This window comes from Xiphophorus hellerii, chromosome 17, assembly GCF_003331165.1.
Source record: "Xiphophorus hellerii strain 12219 chromosome 17, Xiphophorus_hellerii-4.1, whole genome shotgun sequence".
Taxonomy (NCBI): Eukaryota; Metazoa; Chordata; class Actinopteri; order Cyprinodontiformes; family Poeciliidae; genus Xiphophorus; species Xiphophorus hellerii.
Genome location: NC_045688.1, coordinates 10,384,951 through 10,397,991, shown reverse-complemented (window position 1 = coordinate 10,397,991; position 13,041 = coordinate 10,384,951). Strand labels below are relative to the sequence as shown.

Genomic DNA, 13,041 nt, shown 5'->3' with positions numbered 1-13,041 from the left:
GTCAGATTTAAGTCAGGACTTTGATTAGGAAAAGTTGGACCAAACTGATTTGGACTTTCTTCCCCCCTAATAAATAAAATTAAAACTGCATTTTGCATCTACTTAGGTTATCGTTGTATGACTTCTAAATTATTTTCCAAATCAATATATAGTAAAATGTGCTTTATTAAATCAAAAATAGAGTTTACTAAATCGAGTTTTGATGTAGTTGTAAATTTTTGCAAATTTTTGCAAATGATGTAGTTGCATTTTTTTTTTCCTCTGACAAAATTACTTGAGGCAATTTACATCATTCGGTGTCTGAGATATTGAGATTACTTTAACTTTAATACACAGAGAGATATCACTGATGTGAAAAACAGTTCCTTATTTATTCAGGTTAGCCCCGCCCCCCGCTGTCAGTCATAATTTGACCCCGCCCCCGATTCCATACTTGTCAATCAAGGCTAAGCCCCGCCCCCACATAGCTTGCACGTCGCGGAAAAAAAAAAAAACCCAGCCGCATCGGCGGCAGTTGGGGAAGAGAGTAAATAGAGGGAGAAGCCTCAAGATGGCTGACTCGCAGGGCTCTGTTCACCTCTCCGGAGCTCCGGCTGTTGCTACTTCTCCTTCCGCTACCGGAGCTTCGGTCAAAAACGGACTCGGTAAGGCAGCCGAGTCGAAGGGAGCCGCTGACAACCGCCCGCAGTGTTCCGGAGATTTTAGCCCACCGCCACCCAAGAAGGTCCGAGTCGAGGAGAGGAGCGTTAAACCCAAGAAAGTCAGCAAGGACGGGGGTGATGGAAGCAACGGCAGCGGGAAAAAGAAAACCCAGCAGCTCACTAAGCAGCAGAATCGTAGTAGCAGTAGCGCGGGCTTATGGAGCTTCAGCCCGGTTAAGACGAACAGCAGCAGCAGCCTTTCGGTGCCTGCTACCGATGGATCCCAGCCACTCAAAGTCTTTAAACAGAGCGATTTCTTCCTTCACCAGGCGCCTTCCTCGAAAACCAAGTGTAAAGATAAACAGAAGGAGGAGAGAGAAAAAAGGAAAGGAGGCGGGGAGGAGAAAAAGAAACATGAACTGTTGGTGACCTCCGGAGTTGGGAATAATGTTACTAACAGCAACGACATTAAAGGGTTTAACAACGTTTCTGCGGCGAAGAGAGAAAATGGAGATGTCCTGTTACCATCAAAAGGTAGGCCATTATAATTTTCGTTTACATCTTTAATACCAGAACTTTAGTGTTTCTAATAAGTGGTCTCGAGTTGTGCTCGTTGATGGCTTCTAGGATGGTAGATTCAGCCATTTGAACATGTGGCCCTGACCCAGAGAGTGTCTGCCTTTTAAAATATCCCAGCAGTCCCGCTTTTAGCTCCCGTTTTAAAGTCATCACTCGTGAAATCATACACAAACGAGCCAAGCGCTTCTGTAGTCGACATTTGAACGCCGGGGGGAATGTTTACAACCTGTTTAATGATTTTTAAACCCAGTTTGATCGACGTGTCTATGGCCTGAGCTCTGCCAGCTTTTTTTTTTTTTTTTTTTTTTGTCGCTCGCTCACCCGCGCGTGAACCCTCGAGCTCTAGAAAGAGCAACGGTCCGTCGCGCGACCTGGTTGTTGGCGTTATAACCAGCCGCTCTCGTGCTGCGGCGGAATAGTTACGTAATTACGACGTATGGCTACAATGATGCACATTTTATTAGAAAACGGCAATTATAGTGAAACTAAACCAAATGTCGACCTAGAACCCAAGCCAAGTTTGTTTTTTTTAATGCTTCTTCGCTTTATTTTTATTACGAGTTGTGAGCGTAGAAGAACCACACGCTCATTCTGTCAAAACAATATGACAGCCGCCCGCCATTATAGGCTAAGTGTTGTTTTGGTAGTGCACCACGCCCCCCTCTGTAACCTCAGGCTGTATGGATGAGCAGTCAGACGGAGTCCTGAGCTAGCTTATACAATTACGAAGGTGGCAAAAATTCATTTAGAAATTAGCACAATTTGTTTCACATTAATTGCATTTACTACTAAAGTGTTATCACTGGCAACTGTGTTGTTAATAAATATTACACATTCTGAGAAACAACAGTGACATTGTCACATACGTATAGTTACCTAAATAAACTATTCAATTCTTCTATGACTTAACCATTGCATATTGAAATTAATTTTATATATTTGTAAGGTTTTATTTTATTTTTGCTTTTTGTCTGAAGGCACAAGCCTCAATTTACATTTTTCTTTCTCTTCTTTTTATTCTACATCATGTCATTGGTTGAACCAATCTCCTTGAGTTACTTCATCTTACCAAGTGCATAAAACCAGTGCCAGGGCATCTGACTAGACTGGCCAAGTTTAATATTGGAAAGCTGAGTTTAAATGCAAGGCTACTTCAATAATATGACCTATTCTAAATATTGAATTCATGCAGTCTTTGCAACAACAATTCTGCAGCTTTATTATATTTTAGTGACAGGTTGAGAGCCACAGTATAGCAGTATTCATACACTTTTTACTTTTCCGTATTTATTCAAGTTATAGCGAATATAATTTTTTATTCATTCTGAGTCACACATTTTACTTTAAGTTTTAGTCTGTCTTTTGACAAATACGTAGTTTTGTTTTATTCAGCTTAGCCATCTATTGTCATTTTATGACAAAATTTACTGTCAATATAGTTGACTAAAATATGAAGTCACATGAATGCTTTTTATTGGATCTTGAGTGTAAATAATTTCTTTTCTAAGGGAACTCTCCTTTGAGACTCATGACTTCCACCCTATGTTGGATGCAAACCGCCATTCACCCTACCACTCGAGAATGTGTGGTTTTTCCGAACAGGTCTTTCTTTCCTAGAACCTAAGCATATGTTTAGTCAACATATGCTTAGGCTGGGGATGTAGCTTTGGAGAAGTTTAAAGTTGGATTAGGTTAGGAAACAATATCCCAAGGGTTGATAGACATCTTTATTTCATCATCCACAAATCTGGCTTCTATGGAAGATTTGGCAAACGAGAGCTATTGTGGAAATAAATCTTGTTTTCAGTTTGCCAAAAGGCATGAATGGGACACGGCAAGGTGTTCAGGTAAAACTGGACCAGGGTTGAACAATGTGACCAACATCCAAATTGCGTGGCAGAAAAGTAACACGGCGCACCCATCCCGACAGTAAAGTATACAGTGAGATCAACTTTGAAAACAATGTATAAATTTCCTTCCACTTTACAATTGTGCATTATATTCTTTTGGTCAGTCACTTAAAATCCTTATAAAACACATCGCTGTCTGTGGTTGTAATGTGAAAAAACGTACAGGGTAGACATATTTTTTGACAGATCTGTGTTTTGTTTTCTGTGTGCCTCTGTCTCCTCACAAATGAACATTTTCAGTGCTCTTACTCCAGCGGGGAGATCCGGTGGGCACATGTCGGTGTGTGTGAGCGCATGATGTCACCCTTTTCCAGTTGGTCAGTTTAAGAGGTCATGTCACACGATGAACAGCTACTGCTGTCAAATTGGACACTAGGATAGGATGTTATTGCCCTGAAAGGTTGGAAGATGCAGTGCTGTAAACAGACTGTGGGGGTAGGGGGGCTTTAATATTGTTGGTGTAAAAAAAACTAGCAGGCAGTACTTTATAAAACTACAGTATTGATCAAAATTGGTATACATCTGTGTATTCTTGCTTTAAATATAAGGTAAACGATTTCCTTTAATGCTTTTCATTTGACATCTATAGTTTGCAACATGAACTATTATTTTCTGACATGTCTAGTAATATTCCTTTCACTGGTGTTAAACATTTTTCTCAGATGTAGTTTAAGCATGGAGACTAATAGGGTCACAAACACTTTCTTAAAGTTGCACTGTACTCTCTCTTGAAGGGCAAGAATTCTCCTACGAGGATCCAAGCAGTATCAGATCATCCAGTAATATTATTAGTGTTAGCTGGCGTTGGTGCTTCCCTGAGGGAACAGCGACTGCTGACTGCATTTAGTCCTGCAACAGAAAAGGGTTGGTTGTTATCGGTATACGTTTTAAGACAATTCTCAGAATGAAATCAAAATTTTGTGAGGAAAAAAGTGGAGCAAATTTTTACTCTGTTAATAAATTTAAATAAGGAAATAAAAAAGGAGCAATAATTAATGTTTAAGTAGCTTTAAAAACATCCTCAGCCCACTGTCGATTGTTGGAAACATGCATCAAATGTCACTTCTTTTTTTTAGTTTTCCCTCTAACTCTGACCTTTGTTTTTACCTGGGATAGTCAAAGGGTTTATTTATAAGTTAACAAATTACTTTGTGTTGATGTAAATGTCTAATAGTTATCCTGGCCAGTAAGAGATGACTCAACAGATTTAAATAAAAGGTCACAGAATATCAGATATTCTGTGACCAAGAACATGTAAAACAATGTTCAAACAAACAAAACAAATCTATACTGAGATTCAATTGCTAAACAAAAAAAAGCTAAATTATATTCATAATGCTTTTAAAGTGATATAAATAGTGATATAAATTGTTACCTAAACATTTTTTTTCTCAGCAAATATTTTTCATATTTGACTCTTGAAAAAACAAAAATGAATGGACCCATAAAATCTGTTTACCCTGGCAACTTCTCTGACATCTATTAAAAGAACTTTTAAGTTGCTCAAACGTCTTAGTCAGGGTTACGCCTGGGTTGGATTTAGTTTCCCTTATTAGATATTATTTTTTGAGGAGCTTGGACTTGCTATACCAGAAGTAGCATATTGATGTGGGGGTTTCCTTTATAAGATGTCGGTGTACTCAGCTTGCTTTCATTGGAAATAAAGGATATTTTCTTACCTATAGCTATTTGTGAATCAAAAATCTGACTTCATGCACCTTTTTATTATGAATAAATTCAGTTTCATTTAGGGGCCATGTGTGTGCTGAGATGCTGTTGACAGATCCACAGTATGAGCCTTCTGGAAAAAATATGGTTTTCATTTAGCTCCTTTTTTTTAAAAAAAAACCAAAACTTATATAACTTTAAGAATGCGACAGAGGCTTGATGGATTACACTTCCCAGCGTTCCTGGGTACACAGTGTTTGTGCTTGTTTGAGTCTCCCGTATTCAAACATGAAACATCCATTAAACTAAGCAGAGTACTTCTTTTCTTTCATGCATTTGGGTTCTGTTTAAAAAAAGAGAGAAGTGCACAGCTTTTCTAATATTGATGGACAGACGTTGAAACTGGAAGAAACAGTTTGTCAGTATTAGTTTACTACATCAAGATTTGTACAGTAGCAATATTATGTTGCTGCAGGTCCAAATGTTCTCCTGCATTTAAAGGTAACCGGGGTCACCATGTTGCAGGTGTGCTCAGAAATGTCTGCAAAATACACAAGTTTTAAACACCGGTGAAATGAGAGCAAAACTGAGCACAGACAGTGAAAGAATGAAGCTGTTTTTCATTCTACATTGCATTTTTTCCTCCCCAACAGACAACATCAAACAAAAACCCACTGATATATGCGTATATCTTATTTTCTCATTTTGTTCCCCTGAATTTAAGACGCTGGATGCGAGCAACGGGTGGTGTAGTTGAAGATTGCGAGCCGCCTGCCTCTGGCGTCTTTCCTGTGATCATCGGAATGGTGAAAACCACCTGCTGTGCTCCCCTTCAAAACCGATGGCTGCAGCAAAATCAGAAAACAAAACAACCAGAGAAGGGCTGCGCATTCATTTCTGATTATTTATACCTCCACAGAAGTCTGTATATTAGAACTAATGAAGCCTATGAGAAAGTTTCTGTTCATTTCTGTGGGGAATTCCCCTGTATGCAGTCTGCTTTTTCTTTTCAGTGTAGTTGAGGTCGGTAATCCACCTGGGCTGCTGTCTCCTAGACGCAGGAACAGAACATTTATGAATCTGGCAGTAAGGTTGAGGCTTCCTCCACTAAAACCTGATGCTTCCTGTTGAGCCAAACTGATATGACACCTGCAGCTTTTATTTTCCTAATTTCTTTGAGTGATCTGACATTTATTTTATTCTTGATGTTCAATTTATGAAATGATGCACAAGAGTGTATTGAGTTAGTTTTCCCTTGCTAAATTTTGACGGACCACTCTATTAAGGCTGCACAATATATCGACATTTCAAAATCCGAGTGTGTTTAGAGTGCGATAATTGTTGGCTTATATGTTCCAAATGTTATGAACTTGCATTTTATTTGTTAATGTATTAATTAGGCAGTTGGACAGAGTCTCAGAAGCAGATGCTAAAGGTCGCAGAGAAATAGAAGCACAAATAAGAGATACAGGAAAAAAGAAAGTAGACATATACTTACCAAAATTGCCACCATCGCAAGCCTGTTCGATATCCTGCAGCTCTAAACTCTACCAGACATTCACTGATTAGAGATTTCTGGCAGTTGGCAAAACTTTAGAGAAAAATCTAAAGTTTTGCCAACTGCAAAACTTTAGATTTTTTAAAATCTTTTTAAAAAAAGATTTTAAAAATTCTTTTTAAAATCCTGATATCTCCTTGAAATGTTTCTTTCTACAGTTTCTTGTGTGAGATGTCATTCATTATTCATGATGGGATCAGAGTTGACGTCGGGGTGTGTGTCTGAAAAAAGTAGAATTTCTGTAAAACAATGTTTCACATTTTAAATGGTCACTTCCACTGATTTATTTCCCTGACATCTATATGGTCAATATGATGGATGCCTCTTTTTTTCTACCTGGAAAAGGCAATCAAGAAATGACCAAAATGGCAAAAAATCGAAACAAACACCGCCTAAATATTTTCTTACATGTTTGCTCCTTTTTGTTAAAACATCACTGATTCTGATATAGTTATACCTTAGAGTCTTTTCTTCCTCAGTAACAACTCCCACATATGGAGAGACGGTGCATTCACTGAAAAGACAGAAGATTGGAATTTCTGTGGTCAGCTGGTCATGTTGAAAATTGGTAGATTTCAGTAACCAGCTTACTTGGCGTTATTTGAGTGTTAATATTGTACCAGCGAATCAGTTCACTTATTATTCTTCTACGCTCCTGCAAGGGTTCTTTTATCTTTGATCCTGCAAACAGTGAGCAGAGCTAGACTGTGTTCTTCTACCCGCAGTATGAAAACACAGCTTCCTTTTTACCAGCTGCTTCTGCTGACGGGGTTGAAAGAAGAAAGTTATCAGTTTTTTTAATGAATTTTTTATGGGAAGTGAAAGGAAGCAAATGATCAAAGAGGGTGAGTAATAAAAGATTGGATCAAACTTGGAAGTTTTATCAAGAAAGGTGGAGGCTCGTTGCTCAGCCGGGAACTGGGGGTGTTAGTCGGCATCCTTGCTGTGCCTTTCCAAAAAAAAAACCAAAAAACACTCCAGCAAATAAAAGAGGAATATTAAAATTTTCAACTGATTTTTCTGGTTTAAAAAACTTAACCTGGACTAAGTGCGCATCAACTTGTGTGGTCTGAAATAATGAAACCTACCTTATCCATTTTTTTGCAGAAAACCCCAACAAGGACAAAATGAAGGCGCGCGAAAAGAAGAAGGTGAAAGAACGAGAGAAGGAGAAGAAAAAGCACAAAGTGATGAATGAGATCAAGAGAGAGAACGGCGAAGTCAAGCAGCCGATTAAAGGTTGGTGGAAACACTCATGCATACCAAATGATGAGCGGGAGGGAAACAAATCTCGTCTGTTTAAGCTGCAGTTGGTAAAAGTGGTATTTTAAGATGTCCAACTGGAAATGCCCCCAAACCAATTTAAGTTACATTTACAATAAATATTTTCTAATTAAAGTAATTATTAGGGAAATTTAATTGTTAAATCATAGCCTAAACGACAGAAAGTAGCACAAAACTTTGACATAACATTCAAAAATGAAAATGTTTGTAATGTCAGACATCGGAATGAATGTGCTCCATATTTCAAACTCTTTTCTTCCACAAGATGGTGTGCAGTTAATCATTAGTGGAAGATTAATGTTCAGAGGTTATAAAAACTCCTAATACGGTGCCGTAAAAATCTAAACGTTTCACTGTAATGGGGCTGGCAGCAGGAAGCTCAAGGTGTGACGATAGCATCTGTGACATTAGGTTGACCTTTGGGGCGGGCTTCCTGCCATGTGATGAAACGGAGCTCATGATTTATTTAGTTGGACCATCTGACTTTCTGTGAGTTTCTGCACTCTGATTTTAAAGCTGTGACACGCCTCTGTAAATACTCCTTTTTGACTTTTGGTCACTTTTGCTTATGGTTCATAAATTTGTTTTTTCTCCTACTCTTTGTCTCGCAAACGCATTAATATCCTCTGAAAGGTTTCGTATTTTGCCAACAACAAACTTAAGTTTATTTTGATTTAATTTAATAAAAAAATCATAAGCTGATGTAAAACGGTGAAGCTAAAGGAAAACGATAAATGGTTGTCGAAGCTTTGTGCAGAAAAAAAAAAAAAAACTTAAAAGTGTGGCATGCATTTACATTCAATCATCTGATACCAAACATAAAACCTACTGTGACAACACGTGCATATTAGAATATCAATTTATTTATTTGAGTAATTCTGCTCAGACAGTGACAATTACAGTATATGATATATACATCAAAATTATGTATTTCAAGCATTTATTTCAGTAAATTTTTTTCTAGCTTCTGGCTACAAGAAGAACAAAATAGTTTCTTCGAAAACTAGGGCCAGTAAGAAATAGTTCTTGTTGTTGCTTGAGAAATCTTTTTTCTCCACTTCTTCCTTCCACTCAACTTTCCACTTATGTGCTTGCACACAGCCCTTTTTGAAAATCCAACTAACATTTCCAGCTTGTTCTCCTTGGTGAGGGTGACTGCATGACCACTTAACTGTGCCTTTCCTATGTTAAATTTTTTTTTCTGCTTAGCCTGTTTAATCATAAAAATGAACAGAAATAAACCTATGAAAGACATCACTCGTTGTGTAATGAATCCGAGCTTCACTTTTTGAACTTTTGAATTATCGGAATAAATTTTAGTAATGCTGTAAGGCACTGATTCACCTGTAGCAGGTCAGAAGTGGTTGTAAAGGGGAAAAATCCAAGAGTTGTGTACTTCAGCAAATTTCAATGCCTCTCGTTTTGCCTGTCGAAGGCTAAACTCAGGATAGATTTATTTATTAATATATTGTTGCTCACTACCCAGCCAACTTGTATGTTATTAGTATCATAATATAGCATTAAAATATTTTCTGTTTTTTGTTTTCACAGTCGGGAAAAACATAAGTTGAGTGAAGCTTACAAGGTTAAATCGGCATCACACAGGCGTGTAGATCTCAATGAATACTGGCTTTATTCCCATTGATTTGATTTGTTCTGAAACTACAGTCGGACTGGCAGTCTTCCATAGCATTAGGTCATGGCCGCGCTGTGACATTTCAAGGACTTAGAGGCACTTTAACCACACACCATGACCACTGGCTGCAGATGGAAATTACATTGAGATTATCTGTAATATGTCACTCTTCCTGCTCTCTGGAGAGAGGAAGTGCAGCCTCGTAATGTTGATTCATCTTCTCATTACTTATGAAGACTTGGGAGATGACTGGTCTAGCGAGAGACCGAGAGTAAGAGTGAGCGCTAATCCTGCAGTCACCCTGCACAGGAGTCTGGTATTTAATCATGTATGTTTTGGTTAATAGAGACGCTGAAATCCACCATGAGATTTTGAATCTTTTGAAAGGGGGGGGGTTACTAGCAGACCAGAGCAGGAAAGTACTGTGGTGTTAAATCAGAGTATTCAACCTGCAAATGCCGCAAATGACATAGAGACTGTGAGGAGAAAGTTAGAAATCTAATCAGCGAAAGAGTGTTAAGTTTACAATTGACACAGAGAGAGAAGGAGAGAGCGAGAGCGAGCGAGGCAGCCAGTGGAGGAAAGGATAGAGAATCAATAAGCAGCAAACGACCACTCTGACAGTAAGTCTTTTTTACTGCCGCTGAGGTTGTTTGTGGGTCTGTGTGTGGATTTGACTGCAAACTTATCTGACCTTAAACAGATCAGGACTGTTCAGCCGAGTGGCACAAGGAATTTTAGTTATTCATTAGACTTGCTTTTACTTTAAAGCAGGCGGTAGAGGGGTAACAGAAAGAGATTTCCTGTCAGGACTAGCTCCACTGGTTTTATTACGGCAGTCATAACACTGAGGGTTGCAGTGAATTAACTGATGGAGTGGTCGTTTATTCAAAATGGCTTTTCAGTCTGTATTTAGTTTCAGTGTCAGTCTTTTAGAGCTTTCTGATTAACCTGCACAAGTATTTTAACTAGATTTAAATAATAGTGATGGAATCTTCAATTTATCTGCCCTGTCCATTGATCGGCATATTTGTGATTAAAAATCAGATTTTATTTCTTGGATATTATTAAATGCATTAAAACACAAGTGTTCCCTTTTTTTTTGTTCTATAATTGCACTGATTCCTATTTTCTTTTGAGAATTGTAACATAAGAAGATACAGGAACAGCATTCAAAACATTTAGCCAGCTTCCTGCTGTATTAAAAATAATCCGAACTAAAGTGACATGATTAAAGAGTGTTAGCATAATCTGACAGCTTTAGATACAGTGTGTTATCTGGCCAAACAGGTTAAAAACTGGTGTTATTTTGATCAGTCCCCAATATTTTCTGGACCCTTTTTAGTTTTGATAGATTCTTTGACGCATAATAATTTTTTTTTCTGTATTTCAAAATCACTGCTTTATGTCAAGCGACCGTTTTGCTTCTACACTGTGTGTTTGTACACTTTGGAGACATTCGAAATCAGAACGGAAAGGTTAGACCTCAAAACCCAAAACCTGAATAGATATCAGCCTGATGAGTAAATAATAGTGTTCTTTGAATTTTTCAGTCTGTCAGTCAATGAAAAGCCATGTGAAAATATTACACAGCATATTATGACTTGGCTGAGGATTAGAAATGTATAAGCCTAAGTATGTGAGTGATCCTAATTAGCCCAAATAATCAGAAATGTATAATTATGTAACGACTGTGAAGGCCTACTTCTCTTCTGTGTGAAATTATTTGGTTGTTCCATGGAGAGTTTTTCTTTCATTTTCCCATGTTTTGTTTGAGACAGTCTCCGCAAAGGTTTAACCTGTTGAAGGGTCGTTCTATTAATATTGATCATACATGTGTCATCATTAATGGAGGACTACCCACCAGCTTGTGTACTTTTGTCACATACAATCCTTCACCATGAAGTTAGGGGAGTGTAAACAGAAACTGAAAAAGTAATGGTAAACAAATAACGTAACGACACAAGCCACTTTATGTTTATTGTAAGAAATATGAGGACATGGAATATTAGTTAAAGCACAACCAGACCAGAGGTAGAGGTCAGCGTCTTCATTTTTTTTAGAGTAAAGAAATATTTTTGCTACTCTGCCGACAGACAGGCAGACTTTGGGAGGCGACTCTTTCTTATTTTGGGTTGTGAGACAAACACACGTCGCACTTTTCAGACTTTTATTCTTTAGAAGATGAAATAACTGAGGCTAAATTTCTTTACACATAAAATGAAATGCACTGAAGCTTGTGGTAGCAAAAAAATAAGATTAAAAAAAAAAGAAACTGTAAAGCGGTTATTAAATTTAGTCCTGGAAAATAATAACAGAAATCTCCACCAGACTGATTATGATCCATGTATTTTTGTCAATATCTGGCTGGTGTGATGAAGGTTGATATTTGGGAACAGAAGTGTTTCTGTTTGTGTCCATATTTAGTTTGAGTTAGGGGGGAGGGGTGATTTGTGTGTTAAAGAGCTTTTGGATTAGTAGCTCTAGTATTGTACTCTAAGTACCCCGTCTCTCTGCTGCTCTCTTTAATACCGTCTGTCCCTCTGCTGTTTCATATTCTGCATCCCCTTCCTCCCTCGTCTCATGCTCCAACAGCGTCGCTCACACACATGCAGTATATGCAGACAGATAAAAATGAGAGTAAGGAATAATCATCATCAGAGTCTAGAAGATTCAACCTGGTAATTGTTTCCCTCACACATGCAGTCACAAACAGCGCCGAGCAGAAATTTCCACGTTCCAATTTGTCTCGCTTCTGGGATTTAAGGAGATGAACCGTGGTGCAGTTTTGTTTTTTTTATCTCTCTTCAGATATTGACTAAACTGTTTCCTGACTTAGTCGGAGCTGCTTTTCTCGAGGGATTCTGTTTCAATTTATTTAGTATGTACACCACGGGAAGAGGCATGTCAGCTGGGGAGAGCGATGACTCATCTGTCTGCTCTTGTTTCAAAGTAGTTAGTGCTCATTTCTTTCAGTGTTCTCCTTTTAAATGCTTGTTTAAAGTAGTCGTCTTGTTTGGATTGTTAAAGGCTCAATGTGGATGTTTTGATGTCTTCTACTATCATTTGTTATTTTCCACGGTATTCCGAGATCAGAAAGCGAGAGAAATTATTTAAATGCAGCGCTTTGCTTTAAAAAAATTCTTGAACTTGCTTATTGATATTTGAGAACTAAAGTTCGATCTCCCTGTCTTTCTGTTGGCCCCGTCCAGAAGAAAAAGAGAAAGCGAAGATCAAGTTGGAGGAGCTGCAAATCAAAAAAGTGAAGAAGAAAAAGAAGAAGAAACACAAAGACGGGGAGAAGCACAAGAGAGTGAAGATGTACCACCGCTCCTGCCAAACCATCTGCGCCGGCCTGCTTCTCCTACCACCTCCTCCCTCCTCATCTGCCAACTCCTTCTCCTCCTCTGAGCAAACAAACAACTCTTCTGCATCGCCCTTCAAGTCTCCTCCACCCGTTTACCTGACGTCCAACAACAAAAACTCCAATCTCAGGCCCTCTTCTCCTCCTGCCTCCAAGTCTCTCTTCAACTCCTCCAACTCAAAGCTCCCCTTTTCTACAAAACACAACTCACAGAGCATCCATCCTGGAATGGCAGGCCTCGAGTTTGCGCCCTACATTTACATCGAAAACCAGCCGAATGGAGGAGGTCTGGTAGCTCATGCGTATGCATCTCAGCTCTCCTCTCTCTCTGTGGACCAGAGGCAGAGATTTGCCCAGGAGTTTGTCACGTTATCATTCAGCGAGGACAAGTCCAAGGTAAA

The 13,041-nt window shown here is 38.6% G+C and overlaps 1 protein-coding gene across 1 annotated transcript in view; it reads left to right on the top strand.

Annotated features, from left to right (window-relative positions):
* Window positions 1–440: 440 nt before the first annotated feature.
* Window positions 441–13,041, top strand: part of LOC116736724 (lysine-specific demethylase RSBN1L-like) — a 32,765-nt gene continuing 20,164 nt past the window's right edge. The window contains exons 1-3 of the mRNA XM_032589423.1: window positions 441–1,175; window positions 7,464–7,595; window positions 12,489–13,036. Coding sequence (XP_032445314.1) covers window positions 551–1,175; window positions 7,464–7,595; window positions 12,489–13,036 — 1,305 coding nt within the window. The 5' untranslated portion in view covers window positions 441–550. The remainder of the gene's footprint in view (window positions 1,176–7,463; window positions 7,596–12,488; window positions 13,037–13,041) is intronic.